At 34.4% G+C, this 21382-nt stretch overlaps 1 protein-coding gene across 2 annotated transcripts in view; it reads right to left on the reverse strand.

Moving 5' to 3' along the window:
• The window catches only part of GAS2 (growth arrest specific 2), a 141862-nt gene that overhangs the window by 53208 nt on the left and 67272 nt on the right, over positions 1-21382 (reverse strand). For both annotated transcript variants that reach the window (XM_008004061.3, XM_008004071.3), the window contains exons 6-7: positions 10318-10459; positions 3650-3757 (exon numbers count right to left, since the gene is read on the reverse strand). In XM_008004061.3, coding sequence (XP_008002252.1) covers positions 3650-3757; positions 10318-10459 — 250 coding nt within the window. The remainder of the gene's footprint in view (positions 1-3649; positions 3758-10317; positions 10460-21382) is intronic.

The following is a 21382-nucleotide window of genomic DNA, read 5'->3' on the forward strand; positions in this document are numbered from 1 at the left end:
TTTATATCTTGGAGGAGAGTACATTTGCATGTACACAATACAGATAAAAATTAGCTGCATTTGATAGTTCAAAAAAAAAATGTTGCTCTTTGGAAAGCACAGGGCAAAAATCTGGCTTTGACAAATTATTTTTCATAAGCTAGAAACAAAAAAATTCCCATTTGGCAATGGATTATTAGGATGTTTGCCTAAATCTTCAGAGGTTTTTCTTTGTACTAAAGGATTCTTAATATTTAGGCATGGATTAATCCTCACCTGTAAATGGAGAAATATGAAATTAAACAAGCCTGTCTACAAAAGTACATCCACGCCTCTATTAATACATAAGTACACATTAGATAGCCATGTATGTGAAGTATCTATTCATACATTGGTTTTTAGAAATCCACAGACAAGACATATGCTTAGTAAAGATATTCTCTGCAGAAAATATCTTCCTGAGTCTTCCTTTGAAATTTGCAGGCATTCTTATTTTTTTCATTCATAGTTGTTATTACTGTATCTGTTTGAATATATAGGGAAGATACATTCATATACATACATAATCATAAATTGACACAGAAAGTAGGTATTGTCAACAAACCTTGTAAGGTGGTTAGCAATGGAATTGTTAACTCTGGCTTAGTTAAGCATCAGTCAAGAGTTAACTGTGTTAGGTACAGGCTTATCAAAAGACCATGATTTTCTTTTCTTTTCTTTGTTTCTTTTTTTGAGATGGAGTTTTGCTCTTGTTGTCCAGGCTGGAGTGTAATGGCATGATCTTGGCTCACCACAACCTCCACCTCCAGGCTTCAAGCGATTCTCCTGCCTCAGCCTTCCAAGTAGCTGGAATTACAGGCATGCCCCACCAAGCCCGGCTAATTTTATATTTTTAATAGAAATGGGGTTTCTCCATGTTGGTCAAGCTGGTCTCAAACTCCTGACCTCAGGTGATCCACCCGCCTCGGCCTCCCAAAGTGCTGGGACTACAGGCGTGAGCCACTGTACCCGGCATATCTATGACTTTCTAAGGAATAATTCTTACTGAGTTAGTGTTCTGATAATTGTTTTATCTTTAAGTAAAAGTAAACAGTTTCATTAGCTTTAAGTGACTCTGAATTGTTCTTTGCATTTGGCATGTTCATTATGACCACATGAATACACTGCTGCTCTCAGGGTGAACAGCTAACTAGGGGACAAATGTTAAGACACAATGTATATGTTATTGCATGTATATTTTATAGAATACTACACATAAATACTGCCAGTAAATATGACCATATTAGGCAGCCTCTATAAAGATGTGACAAAGTTTAAAATATGCCCATGCGAAAAATGCAAATTTAAGAAATGCAAGAACTGCAGTGAAGACACTATGAGGCAGTTGTTCACCTAGTACGTGTGAGAATTGGACTACAGTCACTTACTACTTAATCCAGGTGTTCAAGGAAATACAGGTAAAACATTAGCAGCGACAACCATATGATCATTTGAAAACAAATTCAATACCTATGAGATTTTTTGAGTAGTAACTGCCAATTTCTTACAATGAGTTGGAGCAGAATGACAATCCCTATCACAAATCGAAAGTACTAGCATATGTATATGCACATCAAGGAGATATTTTTAGTTTCTCTAGTTAACATAGAGGAGGAAATAGGGAAAAATATGCAATTCAAGGCACATGTGACCTGCCTATGAAATTTTAATTTTTAAGCCTCCACGGATAACCAGACACATAGAGAGAAGCCTTTTTTGAATCATGTTACTCCTTCAGGGTGGAAATGAACTCATGACAAGTCAAAGGATAAGTATTTCAATCAACATATGTTCAAAAATGTTTTCTTTTTTTTGACAAATAGTTTTGGTTTGTAATTTAGGCAGTGATAGAAATTTATCTTTATTAAAAATTAAATTTTTAAAAAATTTCATTTTAGAGGGAAATGTTATAAAAATAGTAAAATTGTATGTGGATAGTACAAAAATCAAGAGAATAAATGATTAAAGTTCGTTAATACACTATTCTAAAACATGTCATAATAGCATGATGCCATAACTTGCTGGGCTAATCAGTGAATAACCACATCACAGTTAACTCTTATTGCAGGTTCACCTGGAACATTAGAAGAAACTGAGTGTGCACAACATGTTCTTATGTATCAGTTGCTATTAAATTAATATCCCTAAGAAATTTGATACAATTTTTTTCAGTACAGCAAATCTCAATTTCTCTATAAATAATGCATGAATAGATTTAATCAAAAGATAAATATTTCTTGAAAAGAAAAATGGAACAATGAAAAACCTGTCTTATATAGTAAGGACTATAAAAACATGTTATTCATAAATGTGGACATTAAAGTCTTTGACGAATGACTAAATTTGCATGTGAAAGCTCAGATGCAAATAAACATATGTAATACATATATTTTGACTGAAGATAATAGGTTACGTTGGAGGGAGCAGTATATAATTTATTAATCATGTGTTTTAGTAACACTTTTATTGCAAAAAGGAATAACTGTTTAAACAAATGACTCCCTATGTTTTGATTCTAAGCTCTGGAGCCTAATATTCTAAAGGAGACTGATTATCAATTGAGAAAGGTCAACCTGGTAAAATTTAAACACATCTGTGGAGATTCTAGATCACTATTATTTAACGTACTAAGTGACAGCAGGCAGTTTGACTTAACAAAATATGTGTGCTATCTTTGCAATAAAGAAGAAAAAAACAATAAGCAACTCAGACAACTGCCTTTCCTAGGGAGGCCATCTACCCAGATCTCATACCCCTAATAATAACACATTGTTATATCATTTTTGCTGCTATTCCAAAGCAGAACAGCAATTATTTCCTGGAAAATTAAGAAATATATTAGTAAACACTAATCTAAAATTAGATTAAAATTCAAAATCATTAACATTATATTTTAAGGCTAAAATTATGATTAAACTTTCTTTTTTCAACTACATGTTGCAGAGTCTTTAAAAAGACCTGTTATACAAATAAGTTTTGGTCAAAAGTAGAAATTAAGAAAACTTTACAAGGGCAATATTTCAACAGAGTCATTGCAGATTTGAGTATTGTGAGAATACACATTGCTGGTACTAGATGTACGTATTCAAATCATTGTGTTCTACAAATCAGCAAGATATTTTTTAACTTTTTCAACTGAGGAAAGAATATAGCTTTTCTTAAAAATATCACAACCTCTGTTCCTTTAGAAATGACTAAACCATAAAGCAGAAAATTACTTTTATTTTCAACTGCCGATTTCTAGGAATGTATCGCTATTTTTCATTTTCTTATTTTTTTTTAAAAAAAGAATTATTGGTCTTAGTAAAAGTCACAAACTTGCTTTGAGAGATTAAATTATCTTGATTCTTAGCAAAACAGAACACAAATGGAAAGGCTTCTTCATTCTATTTGATCTCCACCTGTCTTTGGTGTGTATGTGTTTTGGTATATGTACAAAGAGAAAACAGTTCTATTTAGCCTTCAGTAGAACATTATAATGTATGCTACTTAAAAAAAAAAAAAATTCATACCATGTATCTTTAAATGTAAGCACCATATGGAAGTTCCTGCTCTTATCTGTCATATTTCCCCTAACTCAAATTCTGAATGTTCCCATAAAGAACAAAATAAGTGAAAAGTAAAACTTTACCCTAATGAAAAGGATCTTCTCTCCCACTCGGTATCTTCCTTGGGAGAGCCGCTCCACACAGAACTTGTTTGGGCATTTGCAAGGAGGATCTTCAGAAATTCGTTTCACCTGAAATAGAAGAGCAGGCAAATTCATTCTTCTTAATTAGGTTGCATTTGTGTTAATTTGCTCCAAGGACTCCACTGCCGCTGAACCCTTAATGACTTTAAACTTGTTCTTTATCTATGGACATTATGTGAGCATAGGAATATCACATTAAATCATAACTATGTAAAGTTCAGGTCCCAAAGACATCTGAAGGCAAATGACTGCACTAAGGCATAAGCTAGCTAATGACAGTGACGAGGCTGGAGGATAATGAGCGGGAAATCAACTGAAATTATAGAATATAAATCAGCTGGGTTCCTACTTTTGGAGAACTGAAAAGACCATGCACATCTGGGTTGTCAAGGTCAACCTGTTGAAAACTAGAATAGAAAGTATGTGAACATAGAGTTTATGTTACTTCAGTATAATTTTAATTATATTAATGTTACCCAGTTTCAAAATAAATTGAGTGTGAATTTAACAAGTTGTTGTTTTTTTTATGAGACTATTGTTTCACCTTATTTTGAACTCTAAGATTTTCTCTAAGAATTAATCTCATTTACTCAGATTTACCCTGCAACTCATTCCATCTCAGTAATTCCTACCTATCAAACCCTTCTTCGACCATGTTTTACAGCTTACGTGTGTTCTATGTAATCGATGCCTGAATATCAGATTTTCCTCCCTGTTATATCTATTCTTCCACTCTTTTAAAAATACATAATCTAAATGATATGTGCACAAACTTATGAATAGTTGTGATAACTAGAAGATGATATAATAGCCTATGATTTTAGGAACAATTTAATGTTTATGTTTTCCCTGACTAGGAACCACCCACTCTGTCTGCTCTTTCACTAACCAACCAACCAAACGATCCAAAACAATAATCTCCTGTGTCTTGAGGAAAAGTTTCTATGGAAGAAACAGAAAGCTATAAATGATGTGCAGCCTGCATTTAGAAGCTAGATAGAACAAATTTAGAAATTAGCCTGGATTTTCCTCACCGAAATTCTTCCACGAAGATGTCATGGTGTCTACATTTATGTCACGAAAGAAATGCAATCATTCCTTCAAATAATTAAATTTCTGGCTTTAAACAGCCTTCTAAGCAAAAACTGTGCAGAGAGTAAAACATGAACTCAATTGCATGTTAATGTAAAGGAATTAAACAACTTGTTTTTCCTAGAATAAGAAATGTTCCAGAAAGTATGGAAGCATAAGACACTGGAAGAATAACCAAAAAAAGGAAAAAAAACCCTGAAATTAAATTTATCTCATAAGCAATTATGACTCAATGAGGATGTATACAAAGAGAATCAACACTATTTCGGGGGGGGAAGAACAAAAGAACCAACTTTAATATATACGTTGCCATCAGTCCCTTTTGCTGTCCCTAATTCTGCTGACATATAAACCTATAGCTTTTGGTACTTATTTTTATCATAGCATATTGTATCTCATTTAGTGGTTAACCTTAATGTCTTCTTGCTAGACTGAGTTCCTTTAGAGTTAAGATGGTATTTCACTATATTTTAAAATCATTGATATAAAGCATGTCTTAACAGCAAATAAATATTCATTAAATATACATTGACAAAATAGATAAATAAGAACATGAATCTATACAGGCCACAGGGGGAAATTAGAGGAACAAAATAATCATGGATTCAAAGAATCTTAGAAATAGCTTTCATCAAAAAGTGAGAAAACTACTTAACATTAAGTTAGTGATTAGGGCAATTACTTTGTGTTCTGTGTTTGTTCTATCTTCTTATACTTGGCCCATAGATACATTCACCCCAGTACTAATAGACTTCGGTTCTAAGAAATTGTTTGAAAGGTTATTTCTAATGGGACGATGATAATAAAACAAGATGTACAAAAGTTGAATAATGATCATATCATTTCCTTCCAATAATGCAGAACCACATTCTGGGACTGAGGGTAGTGCCACAGGACCAATGAATGTTGTCTATAGTTCCTGTTTTCAGTGTTTTTTCTATGTGTATCTCTTTCTATATGTGTTTTAAAATATGTTTAAATATAAATATGTGTATATATATGTAAATTATGTTTATGCCATTGCTAGAAGTGGTACAGTTTTTCTTTTCACCACAAATAAGGGCTTCCATGAGGAAAGCAAGGATGAAGAAATGGAGGGGCATTGGGAGGAGGGGTTGATCATCCAGAAGAAAATCAGACTGACAGCATCAAGAAAGCACATGGCCTGAGGCCTAAACTTTAGGAGGATCATGCTTGGCACAATTTTGCTGCCATGTGGTAATTAACCACAGAGTAAATTGATGTTCAACTGGTTCCTCCACTAAAAAATGGCAATCATAAGTCTGTGTGGAAAGTATTTCCATTTTTCAGTGTTCTTAGACAAAAGACAGTAACTCTTGGTATCAAATGAAGTAAAATACAAGAAACATTTTCTCAAGTGGCCTGCCCTTCTCTAATGCCTTTCTAGCTTTGAAAATGGAGTTGATTTTAAAAATCAAGGGCTGTTTTTGTAGTTGTATGAGAGGTGGAAGCAGAAATGAAAGAAACAAGGCCAGACTGTGGCCAGTGGAAATATATTGTTAAGTAAACAGTGACTGATGACATCTATGCTTCTTACATTACCTAGGGAAAAGTCAGTCTGGCAGGTGTTCTTTTTTGGCTAGGAACCCAGCCAGTTTTCTGCTGAAATGGGATTTCAAGAGGAGCCTGATTACTCAGAATTATGCTATCTCTCATCCCCAGACTGAGGAAGTTGATGGAGAAGAGGAAGAAAGTAAGAATGATTTCTGAGAACTGTATTCAACTCATTGTGTGAGAACTAGCCCAGCGAAGAGGAGAACTAAACCTGACTCCACCGTTTTATCACAGTTGAATCACTCTATCAGGACATCTGGAGAATAAATTAATCTGAATGGACACCACTGTGTTTCTTTCATGATATCTTGATTAAAGAAGGTGATATATTTTCCACATAAATGGTCACCTATTTCTTCCCACTATTCCCCTAAGTATCAAACAAAGAAATGTGAAGAAACATTGAAGGTTTCAAAACTGGCAGTTATTGCTGAAACTGTTCACTGGAATATAATAACACAGATCTGCTTATTTTGCTTTCTCTCTTTTATTTTTATTTCTTGTTTTTCCCCCCTTTTTTACTCCTCTTCTCTTTTTCCTCCTCCTTTTCTTTTTTGAGGTGGCAGATAACAGCTTTCCCAGAGTAAAAATAGCCAATATTATTAACTAAATGCAGAAACTCTGCAAGCAATCTCTATTTTATATTTCTATTCTAAAACCCATGTTGGGGTACATCAATTTCAACTCCCAACTGCTATATATGCCTCACATGCAGTGAAGTGGTTACTATAGGAACAATTTCCTTTTATATTAGATATATTAATTTCTGATTTAAAACGTTAGTGAATCTCAAATTACTTTTCTCTCTGTTCCACAGTTCCTGAAATAAAACACTTCAGAAAAAAAAAAAAAAAAACCTATCAAACAGAATGCAAATAGTTCAATGCAGTTTTCTCCAGCGCAAAATGAAGGAACAAGAGGCTTCTGTGGTCAAATAAGTTTGGAAGATTCCAGGTTAAACAAGATCTTATTATGGAACTCACTAGAGTCTTTGATATGCCAAACTATATCACCAGACTCTAGATGAGGACTATAGTAAGTTGTATTTCTCCAACTAATTTAACCATGGTGTCTTTGATCAAGCATTCCTTGAAAAATGCCATTTTAAAGACTTGAGAAACATAGTATTCTAGCTGACAAAGGCACAGAAATATCCACATTGTATATTTCCTACATTCAATTAAAAATTTTAACTAAGCAGATAGTTATGTTCTAAACTCTGGTAAACTTTAAAGAAGGTTTGAAGTTCCTGTGAAATCCCTTCCATTGTTCTCAATTGAGAGCACACAATTTGGGAGTAGGGGAGAACCACCATGGACTGACTGACTGGCTTACAGCTTACAATTGTATGGAAAGTACCTCATTCTCTTTTTCTGAACTGGAGTATTGGTTTAACTCTGAAATCCTTTTCATAGATTTCCTACCACCTTCCTGCCTTCTCTTCTTTTTCTCCTGATCCCAAGGATTGCCAGATATGAGACAAGCTAGTGAAGAAAGAAAATCATCCTAGCTACTTCTAGGTTCACAGAAATAGCTTCAAGTGGCAGCATCTCCTCCCTCTACAAAGTTACAATAGAAATGAAAGGTACATGCATTTTCAGAGCATGTGGCCAATTTGGATAAATAGAATAAGGGAGAAGGTTAAACTTTGATTAGCTACATCGATAATTTATCCAACAAACATGGTACTGGATGTAGATCGATAAAATATGGTCCTTGTCTTTGAGTACAAGGTCTGCACCTTGAGATGAAAGGATATTTGTGCCTAATACGGTAAATGCTTCATTAAATATATACAAATACTTGGAACACCAAAGAATAATTTGCCAAGTATACCTGGGATGAGAGATACCAGAAAAATCTTTATATAGGAGGTAGCACAACCTTAATTTTAAAAGATGGAAAGGTGCTTAAAAGTAGTGTAATAGGTGAGTAGGCAGAAATATGGTGAGAAAGCAACAATGGCTACATCAAAATGCAGGGACAAATGCAGCAGACAAAATAGCCAGAAAACACACAGTAGGCCAGAACATGGAGGGCAATGGACTATATGACATGCGAACGAGCTTGGGTTTCACCCTAGATGTTATAGGGAACCCTATATAATTTTAATCAAATCCAAAGTGCGTTTAGTTTGATCCTTCTGGTAGCGGAAATGTTGTGGAGATGCATTTCAAGAATGGAGTGGTCAACAGTGTCAAATACCAGGAAGCGATCTCATAATTTCAGGACTAAAAAAATTCATTCGATACAGTAATTCATTCAATAGGAGATTAAGAGGGACATTAGCCAGATACTCTTCAGTGGTCTGGAACTCTGACTATAAGGTATTTTTTTAAAAAATGAATGAAGGTGATAGCTGAGAGGAAATGGACTATAAGCAAGTATATTTGCCCCAGGGAAATACATTTATAACAGAAAGATTAGAGGTACATCTTGCCCTAAAGTAAGTCTAGTCAAAAACATATAATTGACAGAGAAGAAAGAATATTCTCATCAATATGTAAACAATAGACCATTATCTACTATTAATATAATGTTATTCAATTTCCTTACAAAATAAAAAGTGAAATACTATGAAAAGCAAGGTATATGACCAATTCTTTGATAAAGTTATGTGATTTTAAAATCCTTTTCAGTAGTATTAAATCAAAATGTCTTACCTGTTCTTTAGTTCCCGAGTGATTGAACAGTTACCCAGAAGAAACCAAATTAAACTGGCTAAGATACCTTTAAGAGCTAATATGTTTGCTGCCCTTAAAAGAAATGAGGGTTCTTAATCTATAAGACAAACCGTTATATTTTGGCTCATCTAAGTCTGCAATAGCGTTTATAGTGTCACATGGGGAAAAGCAAAAGTCAGATAAATCTCTTTTTCTGCATCCTGTAGTGTCGAACCATTTTCCCAGCTCTTTTCTGCTCATATCCTAAAGGAAGAAACTCACAGCTATGGACAACCAGTCCTTTTCAGTTCTGCCTATTTTTACAGCTGGCATTGTGGTTGGTGCTAGTTTCTAAGGACTCTCTCCGTATATGTGAGATATGTGTCAGTCTAATGCCTCTGGCATAGAGATTTTCTATAAAATTCATAAGCAACTACAACTCCCAAAATACAAACTTTGCATAAACAACATCCCAGTCACTCATGATTTATCTCCTTTATTAATATTTTTTACATTTGCACTTAAAATATATGTGTGGAGGGCATATGCATACACATACTCAAGCACACCACTTTTCATAACCAATAACTACTTAACAGACAACCAAGGTACCTTGAGAGTTTTAATTCACCGTGTTTGCTGTTATACCTAAAAACAATTTACTGTGATTCTGAGAGCATTGTTAAAACATTTCCTAACTACAAAAAATTGTGACTCAAGTACTCTGCTAAGTAGAGGGACCTTGAAGAGTTAGACAAAACTCTGTTGGAATCTAAGCTCCTCCCCTCCCCTCAGCAGGTTACTCAACTTCTATGTTTCCATTCCTCAAGATGGAACCTGCCTTTCATATATGAGAGCACTTGAAAAACAATGGTAGTCCATAAAAGGCACTTATCTTCTCTATCACATACTTACTTTCCCTTCTTTAACAATCCTCAAGATCTTGTTTTCAGACTTCTTATCTGTGAAAGTGGGAATCGTGATCTAGTGACAAACAGACTTTCATGTTTTCAAATACAATTTTCAGGGAGCTGACTTACTATTCTAAAGTTTTAGATATTGCTCTGCAACATTAAGTGACACTTTATTTTAAACAATTAGTTCAGTTTTGAATCTCAAAATGAATTGTAGGACTACAAAGTTTTTCATATGGGCTTAAAATAAATTTCAAGAAAATTGATATAGGTAAAGATTAGACTGATATGAGATTGCACAGATTATGTTTTGTAGTGCAGGAGAGAGTAACCGTTGGTAAGAAGTCTGACTGATTTTACTTACTGCATCATCCAGTAAGTTTCCTGTACTCTTTTTTCCAGAAGACTTTGATGAAGGAGAAGGTGAAGGAGAAGGGGCAGAAAGTGTTTCTTCTTGTTCAATCTCTTTTTCCAATTTTATCAAACCAGGAGGCTCCACACCATACCTTTAAAAAGACACTGGATCATTACACATGCATAACTTATAATGATAAAATTACAGTATATTACATTTGATGACGAGCACCATGGGAGTAAATTGCTGACTTTTAAAAACAACATTCACTTTTTTTCTGGCATTGAAATGGTAAGCTCTTGAATTAGCATCCTTCTAAGCAGAGGAAAAACACGTATACCTGCTGTGCATTCATATGTGCACATATATGGACACATATAGTATACTAAAAATAAATAAAAACACTCAATGCAGTATATTAATGAAACAGCAACATGAATAACCATGTAAAATTTGGTCGTCAGCATTCGCATTTACCAGCTTTACTGATATTAGTGCTGTAATTAAACTATTTTGAACCTAAGTTTGTTAAAAATAGAAATACAATCAGAGGGTCAGAGTCAAGTTTGCAAACAGCAATCCCCAGAAATAAACATCTTTAAATGATTTAGCAGGAGAGAATTAACTTTGAACATATTTTCTATGGGCCCAGAACAATGTACTATGGGTTATACAATGTCATAGGTTATGCTCCTAGGAACAGCATAATGAAAGCACATATATTGTGTTGGGAAACAACTGAGCAGAGAGGAAAGAGACACAATTTAGAGAAACAAGGTACAAAAAATGTGTGTTGCAAATTATAAATGCCAGAAAAGTTCAAAGGGAGAGACATAGTTACTATCTCCTGTAATCATGTATTTCTTTACCTAAATATAAAATTAGATTTGGTTTCCTAAGTAGATATCAACTGTACCTAGAAGGCCCACAATAATTCTAGAATTTGAGAGTTGCGAAGGGTTTTGGGGGTCATTAATTTACACCCTTTTACAGATAACAATAGAGATCTAGAGAAAATATATAACTAGTGAGGAGTAGGATAAAGACTTAAATGCAGATTCTCTGACTTTAATCAGGTGATTGGGTGTTAAAAAGGAGGGGGAAAATCACTTGGAGGGTTATAAAAATAGATACTTTTAAAAATCAACTATTATCTACTTTTTATCTATTTTTTAATCTACAAAGTAAATAATCTATAGGTAGATAATACATTGACAATATGTTTTTGTACCTCTTATTGAACAGTATATGAAAACATCGTTAGATGTACCTTAAATAACTGTCCTATTCTAATGGCTTATTATTTTAACGGATACCATTACACATACGTTCAGTACATACTCCTAGGGGAAAGCAATTTCCCTCTTCTTGGTGTTTTGTTTTTGCAGTGGATGCTGAAGTAGTTTTATTCCTGGCTTTTCTGCTTCATTACCCATCCGCTACGACGTAAAGGGATTTATAAAATCAGTAAATTTAAGAATAAACTGAACATGCTTTACTTAGTTTACCCTACTTCTTCTGGAGAAGAAGCTGTCCACCAGGAGCCCTCCACATGGACCCCCACTTTGCTTGTGACTAGGCAGTTAATTGGCCTAATTCTGGAGCTCTGTTAAAGACACTAAGCATGTCTCTCAGCTTGGATCTTTTTAGCTGTAAAGGTGATATGTAAGTCTTTTATTTTCTATTTTTTCAGAATTCAGATAGTAAAGAGGGGTGCTATGTGTTAGGAGCCCTTTGAGAGATGGAAAATTTAAACAAAACAGTCTAGTGAGCTCAATTCTACTGAACAATTACTGCTTTGAGAACAGCCTCTAGTCCACAGATTCGTGTTTACTTACATCGATATCACTAGCTAAAAGGCTGTAGGCACCATTGAACATATTTCTAATGTTTCATACATAGGTAATAGTTTATGGGACAGGACAATGGCAGAAACATGCTAGACTGCAAACTCTGTAGTGGTCGAGACCACTGTCTGTCTCATTCCAAGAATCACAAGCATCTCACATAGACCTGGGCACAGGGTGATTACCTAATTGGTACCATTTGAATGTAAAAAAAATTCCTCTATTCTCATATGAAAATAAGGTTCTTAATATGAATTCAGTCTTATGATTTTGAATCCCTAACTGCACACAAGGCTTTAATAAAACATGTAAGTATTAAATGTACAAAAATGCTTCACCAAAAAAAGTTAATCTGGAAGACTTTAACTTTGTCGAAAACTAGAGCACATTTTTTTATTTTTTTATTTTTTAGTTTTCTAGTAATCATTGATTATGCTGAATTCTAGACAGCATCTGGTTACCTTGCTCTTGACAAGTACCAACAATACTCACACTAAGATTTATTTCTCATTCTTCTCTGAGTTAGATTTTGAACTAACTGCTCCATTAATCTACTTTTTAATTTTTTTGTTTTTTAAATAACTTCAACTTGTATTTTAGATTCAGGGGTACATGTGTAGAATTGTTACATGGGCATATTGCATAATGCTGAGGTCTGGAGTGCAAATGATCCCATTACCCAGGTAGTGATCATAGTACCAAATAAGTAGTTTTTGTTTAGCCTTTCCTCCCTCCCTTGCTCTCCACTCTAGAGTTCCCAGTGTCGATTGTTCACATCTTTATGTCCATGAGTACCCAGTGTTTAGCTCTCATGTATAAGTGAAAACATGCAGTATTGGGTTTTCTGTTTCTGTGTTAATTTGCTTAAGATAATGGCCTTCAGCTGCCTCTATGGTACTGCAAATAACATGATTTCATTCTTTTCTATGACTGCATAGTATTCTATATCTTACATTTTCTTTATCCAATCCACCATTGATAGGCAATTAGATTGATTCCACATCTTTGCTATTGTGAACAGTGCTGCTATGAACACATGAGTGCGTGTGTCTTTTTGGTAGAATGATTTATTTTCCTTCGGGTGTATACCTAGTAATGGGATTGGTGGGTTGAATAGTGGTTCTAAGCTCTTTGGAAAATCTCCAAACTGCTTTCCTCAGTGGCTCAACTAATTCACATCCCTACCAACAGTGTATAAGTCTTCCCTTGTCTCAGCAGCTTCACCACTAACTGGTGGGTTGTTTGTTTATTTGTTTGTTTGTTTGTTTGTTTTTGAGACATGATCTTGCTCTGTCACCCAGGCGGATATGCAGTGGTGTGATCATGGCTCACTGCAGCCTTGACCTCCTGGGCTCAAGTGATCCTCCAACCTCAGCCCCCTGAGTAGCTGGGACTACAGGCACATGCCACCATGCCTGGCTAATATTTTTTTTTTCTGCATTTTTTTGTAAAAGTGGAGTTTTTGTAATTTTTTGTAGAGGTGGAGCTCATCTCCAACTGGGGTCCAGTGATCTGTCTGCCTTGGCTTTCTGAACTGCTGGCATTACAGGTGTGAGCCATTGTGCCTGACTTCATTATTGGTTTGATTCACATTTCTCTGATGATTAGTGATATTGAGAACTTTTTTGTATGTGTTGGGGCCAGTTGTATGTTTTTTTAAGTGTTTGTTCATGTCTTTTGCCCAAATTTTAATGAGGTTATTTGTTTTTGCTTATTGAATTGCTGAAGTTTCTTATAGATTCTGGACATTAGACCTTTGTCAGGTGTGTAGTTTGTGAATATTTTCTCACATTCTGTAGGTTGCTTGTTACTCTGTTGAATTTCTTTTGTTGTGCAGAAGCTCCTTAGTTTAATTAGTTCCCACTTGTCAATTTTTGTTTTTGTAGCAATTGTTTTTGTGGATTTACTCCTAGTATTTAGAAATCCTAGTATTTCCCAGGATTTTTTCTAGAATTCTTATAGTTTGCAGTCTTACATTTAAATCTTTAATGTATCTTGAGATAATTTTTGTATATAGTGATTGGTATGGATCCAGTTTCATTCTTCTGCTTATGGATACTCATTATCCCAGCACCATTTATTGAATAAGAGAGTCCTTTCTCCATTGCTTATTTTTGGCAACATTGTCAAAGATCGGATGGCTGCAGGTAGGCAACTTTGTTTCTGGCTTCTGTATTCCGTTTCATTGTTCTGTCTGTTTTTGTACCAGTACCATGCTATTTTGGTTACTGTAGCCTTAGGGTATAGCTTGAAGTCACGTAATGTGATGTTTCTGGCTTTATTCTTTTTGCTTAAAATTGTGTTTGCTATTTGGGCTCCTTTTTTTGGTTCCAAACGAATTTTAGAATACTTTTTTCTACTTCCATAACAAATGACAGCTGCAGTTTGATATAAATGGTGTGGAATTTATAGATTGCTTTGGGCAGTATGGTTGTTTTAACGATATTGGTTCTTCCACTTGTTTGTGTCATCTCATCTATCATTTCTTTTCTGCAGTGTTTTGTGGTTCTTCTTGTAGATATCTTTCACTTCTTTAGTTAGATGTATTCCTAGGTGTTTTTTTTTTTTCTTTTTTTTTTGCAGGGAGATAATTTGACTTCTTCTTTTCCTATTTGGATGCATTTTATGTCTTTATCTTGCCTGATTGCTCTGGTTAGAACTTCCAGTACCACGTTGAATAGGAGTGAAGAGAGTAGGCATCCTTGTCTCATTCCTGTTCTTAAGGGAAATGCTTCCAGTTTTGACTAGCTTTTGCTTCAGTATGAAGTTGGATGATGTTGGCTGTGGTTTTGTCATAGATAGTTCTTATTCTTTTGAGGTAGGTTCCTTTAATGTCTAGTTCATTGAGGTTTTTTTTTTTTAATCATAAAGGGATTTTGGATTTTATCAAAAGTTTTTTCCATATCTATCAGATGATCATATGATTTTTGTTTTTAATTCTGTTTATGTGGTAAATTACATTTATTGATTTGCATATGTTGAACCAATCTTGTATTCCAGGAATAATGTGCTGTTAAATTCAGTTTGCTACTATTTTGTTGAGAATTTTTGCACCTGTGTTCAACAGAAATATTGGCCTGTAGTTTTCTTTTTTCATTGTGTCTTTGCCAGATTTTGGAATCAGGGTGATGCTGGTTTTACAGAATGAAGTTGGGAGGTGTCCCTATTCCTTAAATTTTGGAAGAGTTTCAGTAGAATAGATACCAGCTCTTCTTTGTATGTCTGGTAGAATTTAGCTGCGTACTCATCTGGCCCAGGGCTTTTTTTTTTTTTTTTTTTTTTTGGTAGGTTTTTTATTGCTGATTCAATTTCAGAATTCAATATTGTTCTGTTCAGGGTTTCAACTTGTTCCTGATCCAATCTTGTGAGGTTGTATGTTTCCAGGAATTTATCCATTCCTCTAGGGTTTCTAGTTTGTGTATATAGGTTGTTCATAATAGTCTTTGAGGATCTTTTGTATTTCTTTGGGATCAATTGTAGTGTCATCCTTGTCATTCCTGACTGAGCTTCTTTGGATCTTCTCTTTTTCTTTGTTAATCTAACTAGTGGTGCACCAATCTTGGTATCCTTTCAAAGAAGCAACTTTGGGTTTCATTGATTCCTTGTATGGATTTCGGGGTCTCAATTTTGTTCAGTTATGCTCTGATTTTAGTAATTTCTTTTCTTCTGCTAGCTTTGGGGTTAGTTTGTTCTTATTCTTCTATTTCCTTTATAACCTACTTCTAAAATTTCACAAATCACTTAACCTTGATGAGTCTATTTTTCTATCAGAAAAGTAGAAATGAAAATGGCCTGTTCTCAAGATCTATTGTAGCAGTGGAGAGAGGGAAGCAAGAGGAAGAATCTTAGAAAAGCAACCGCTACTGAACATCTTCCATGCATCTGACATTGTTGGATATCTTGACATATATTATTTCTGAATCTCAGTTTTATTCAAATATAAAATGGAAATTCTAATTTCTATGTTTTAATATTATTAGAAGGAATTAAAATAGTATACTTTATGTGCCTAGTATAGTGTCTGACACATGGCACAACATCTGAGATTGTTGATAAGTTAATCGACAAATTAAGTGTTGCACAACCTGGAAACTGCAGCACTAAGGTTCTGTTGCTAAAATTCTTGGTTTTTAGAATATATTATACCACTGAATGACATCGTGTTGACTTCAAAATTAAGGTGTTAAAATACAAAGTAATATTGTTATATTCTTTACCAAAAAAATTACTGTAGGTATTTTTTAAATAAATTTCCCTAGAATTGTGAAATATCAGAAAAATCTCAGTACTGGAGTTTAGCAGATCAAGTTATAAATTCAGCTTTGCTACTAACTCACTGGATAAAATTCGGCAAGCAGTCCCTTTTGAACTCTGTAAACTTTTCTGCCATCTTAGTTCCAGGAAGCTATAAAATTTGGTTATGTATAATGTTCTTAAGAGTATAACATAAACTTGGTAGTGAGGCTAGAGTAACTTAAGACATGAGAAGTCACAGCCAAATAAAAGTCATCCATAAGTGAAAATATCATATTTGAAACTTAAATTAGGTGAATTGGAAAAATATGATTTCATTTGTAATTGTAGGTGGATTCATGCCCCCTTTCAGGGAAAGATTGCATAATTTTTAAATTTTTTTACTAAGTGAAATAATAATAAATATGTTAGAGTAACAACAGGCTTGGCTCTATGTCCAATATAAACAAAGTAGACTAGGTTTGAATAAAATTGGTAACAAAGTCACACATGGAAAACCTTTCTCTGGAGATTTTTCTTTATCTGGGAATGCTGAAAATTAGTTATGCCACTGAACATAAAAAATCAACACTAAGTCCCAAATCTCTGCTTATATTGGCTTTTGAATACTTCAAACTGCCTAAGGTACAGTCAGCCAGTCCTGAAATGCATACTTAAACACAATTCATTGGCTTCCTGTCTGTCTGGAGATGTCAACAGATTGTAAATCACAAAATTCCCTTTGGGTTGGGGGCTTGCACCTGCAAGCCAACTTAGTCATCAAATAGATCTTTTTTCTGTTCTCCAAAAGGCTGCTTCATTCTGGTTTCCATGAATTCTATACCACTCCACATTTTTATTTTGTCTATGAGGTTTTTACACATTTATAGTATTTTCCACTCCCTTCCAACTACAAAGATTTTAGAGTTTTAGGATGGAGTAGCTGTTGTTCTCCAACAAATTAAGGGTCGCACCAAAGAGACCAAGAAGGTCGACTCTACTAAAATCATATCCTCATACCTTTATACCCCAGTGATATGAAAGTAGGGTGAATACTCAAAGGGCAACATACCCTTGTCTCTTTTTTTTTTTTTTTTTTTTTTGAAAAAAAGTGATAGGGAACAGGTCTTATGGTTAATGACTTTATGATGAGGTTTTAGGAATGGATTTCTCATTTTTCTGGCACTTGACACAATTTTCGAGCTCTAGGTAAAATAACTAAGTCCCCAAACTGAGACCTGAACTAGAAAATTTACTCAAACTATTTAGTAGTCTAGAGTTTTCAAACAAAAGACATCTGGATCCTATTTTACTAGGGTTAGAGGAACAAATTTTACAGCCTAGTGCAAGAAACTGCCCTTTTAAAGGCATATAACAGACAGTTTATAGATTCTTGCAAGATAATTTTTTCCTCATTTATCTTCTGTTTTAAAGCAATTTAAAGATTGATTTAGATTTGGAAGGAAATTTCAACCATGTGAAAGTATATGATGTTCTCAGCAGTTAGCTCAAGTGCTTTAAATAGGATGGATCAGTTAATCATCTTTGTATAAGAACATTTTTTTCTTTTAAGTAACTTTTCCTTTCATAAGACCATGAATTAAAATGAGAGATTAAAGAAAATGTTCAGAAAGTATATTTCTTTTAAATGGTCATAAATTTTGCTCCAAATCAAGGAAATACTAAAAAATAAAAATCATAAAAAACTCCACTCTACCACGATTATTGATTATGACCCCAAACGAAAATATCAAAAGTTGTTTTTTACTTCTATTATAAGGATCATTTTAATTCTACAGTCCAAAAATGTTGAATTTATACTAACTTTGTTTTCAGTAATAAATATCAAAGCACTGCCATTAAAAATACCTTTGAGGTTTTATTAACTTGCTTTTATACAGAGTTTTACTTTTCACAAGTCAAACACATATTTTATATTCAGAAACTGATATTTTTCCGAAATATTAGCAGAGGGATTTCACTCTCCAGTGATGATAGCTCTATTTAGTTGAAAATAAAGGAAGTTTTACCCATGAGAACAAAAATAAGTGGTCTCATTCAGCCATCTCAGAACTCAGAGAAGCCCACAGCTTGCAAAGGAGCTTCACTAAGTGTCCCCAGAGAGGAAAACACGGCAGAGAATCAGAAATTCACTGGGAATCATTTCCAAAGTTATGTTTATGGTTTTAAAATTATGTTTATGTAATCTGGAAAAGTGTTTCGAATCAAATATAAGAATACATCGTCTTTCAATGATGAAAAACACAAAACTCACAATATTGTACTGGAGACTTCATTAAGGTTTAAACTCATCTGCTCTGTGTGCAAATTACTGTTGTTGATTATTGAGAGCGCTCCCAAAATCAGTTCTAGTTCTGCCTGAAACTGCTTTAAGTTATTAATTTGTATAATCCTTTATGGGTTTGTGAGAAGCACAAATTTAAGCATTTAGATGTATGTTTAATGTATGTAAGGCAAAATTTAGGAGTAAAATTAGATTAAGAGAAATTTCCCTTTTTTCTTTCAACTAATTATGCTTCAACACAGGGGTAAAACAGTAAGATCTGGGTTTATTGGGTTGCTGTTTGTAAAACACATTTGAATTTGCATCAAAATAAAAAAAACTTTAAATGTATCCAGAGAGAAACCTAGACATTCTTACTTAAATGTTCAATCTATCCTACTGGTATTCAACTGTTTATCATCACGTCACACACTAAAACAACAATAGCACCATGAATAACTTATTAGGATATTTTTATTGCTGGAAGTACACAATACTTCACACCATCCAAATGAGTAAAGAAGATAAAAGATCAAATTTGCAAATTAAATATTTTAATGTAAGGGGTATCTTAATCCTTGTGGATCTTCTTTTGTAAAATCCATAATTTTTTTTTGGTAAAGTGAGTAATCACTACTTTTATCAGGTTGCATGGTAATGAAGCACGGTCAGAAATGGAACAACCCCAAATCACAATTTTAAAATATTTGGGTGGGAGGAACCCTTCATATAATGTATCACCTTGAAAATGACAAGGCCATTATAATTCACTTTCATTTACCAAGATTTTAATTTGTTGTACATCCTGTAACAAGGGACAATTTATGCCAGACTCAGAGCTGGAGGAAAGGTGATCCTTAAAGGCATTTTATAATTGGGCAGCTTGTCTTGCTCTTTGATGGCTTGCCTATGATTAAAATATTTATTCAGCGGGCTCCCTAATCAGAGTGCTCATGTGATATAATATATAATAACAATATATAAAATAAAATCCAGAAATAAGGCAAATGCTATAAACTTAAATTGGAGGAAAATTTATAAACTTCACCTAATTCTAGAGATAGAATAACCCCGTGTGTTTACTTCTGTATCACAACTTTCAGAAGCAAGATGCTTATCTGATGAAATATTTAGAATATTTAAGTAACAAAAAAGAAGTTTTTTTCTCTATTCTCTCTTTAAGTAGGAACTCTAGACAATCTGTATTTCTTTTTTGTTTGTTTGTTTTTGAAGCGGAGTCTCGCTCTGTGGCCCAGGTTGGAGTGCAGTGGCGCGATCTCCGCTCACTGCAAGCTCCGCCTCCCAGGTTCACGCCATTCTCCTGCCTCAGCCTCCCGAGTAGCTGGGACTACGGCGCCCACAACCTCGCCCGGCTAGTTTTTTGTATTTTTAGTAGAGGCAGTTTAATCCTGTTAGTCAAGATGGTCTCGATTTTCTGACCTCGTGATCCTCCCGCCTCGGCCTCCCAAAGTGCTGGGATTACAGGCGTGAGCCGTGGGGTCCGGCCAACTTCCCCTTTCTTAAGCGATAGATGCTAAGTCCTTGGTTTTCACTTGACTCAAGGCCATTTGTCTTCCAGGCCAGAAGCCCCAAGGTTTGGTGGGGGAGTAGGTGTGGCAGGGTCCTAGAAGCAAGAGGTGTATCTTTATCCTGCTCCTTCACAGAACCCAAGTATGTGGCAGCAATGATAGAGAACGAAGTCCTAAGAAACAGCCAGATGCCACAAGTGTGAACTCTGCCTGCGCAGTGGATATCTGAGAGCACCAAGACTAGAGAGTTCTTCCCCAGAGGCCTTCCCACAATTAACTGGGAAGAGTGTGAGGTAAATAGAAAAATCTTCACATGTCTCAAATTGGTTTTTTTACTCCCTGTTGAGGTAAGACTCAAAAATATTCAATTTGAATTGAAAAACATTAAAGCGATATTTTGCACACCCAATTATTGTGGCAAAATAAAATTTATACCCGATGCACAATTCACAAAGATTGTATTGATATGATGATATAAAGAACTTGAGGTTACATATTCTGATTACAGGTTAATTTTCTATTGGATCAAAGAAAGGTCTATTAATTGGCAGCAAGTTTTCTAGCCATGTTGTAAATTGCTGGTGTGCTCACCCATTTTTTTCTTGATTTTATTAACACATTCTTTGAGAATATTCATTCAGTGTTAGTTCTGACTTTATCTTACTTGTTCATCTGATCTCAACCCTAAAAGTATACTGAGATGTGGATAAGAAACCATTTTCTAATTAATCTTAAATTTCTAATTTGCATCAAGACTTCTTCAAACGTTTGTATCTTCATTTCTTGTTCTTTGGGCTTCACGGACTGGTCAGAAGCCCTGTCTGATGGTATATGCAATATAATAAATGGGAAAACATGAAACCAAAGCAAGTAGGTTTAGCTAACAGAGTTCCTTCCTCTGCTTATTTAGCTATGATTTCTGCAATTAATTCTTCTTTTGCCTTCCTACAGGAAAAAACAGGTTTCAAAGAGGCTTCTACATAAGGATAACATTCTATATCTTTTTCTAATAAAAACATAGATAATTTTAAAACTATCATCCGAGTCAGAAGTGGAAACGAAAAGAGCAAAATGTTGAATGAGGGAAAGTAAAAAAAAGGAATAAAAAGGGAAGCTGAAGATTATTTAAAAGTAAACAGGAAGCTAGGAGGTTAAAGAGGAGGAAGATACACAGAATATGG

Source organism: Chlorocebus sabaeus, chromosome 1 (genome assembly GCF_047675955.1).
Source record: "Chlorocebus sabaeus isolate Y175 chromosome 1, mChlSab1.0.hap1, whole genome shotgun sequence".
In the NCBI taxonomy this organism is placed as follows: domain Eukaryota; kingdom Metazoa; phylum Chordata; class Mammalia; order Primates; family Cercopithecidae; genus Chlorocebus; species Chlorocebus sabaeus.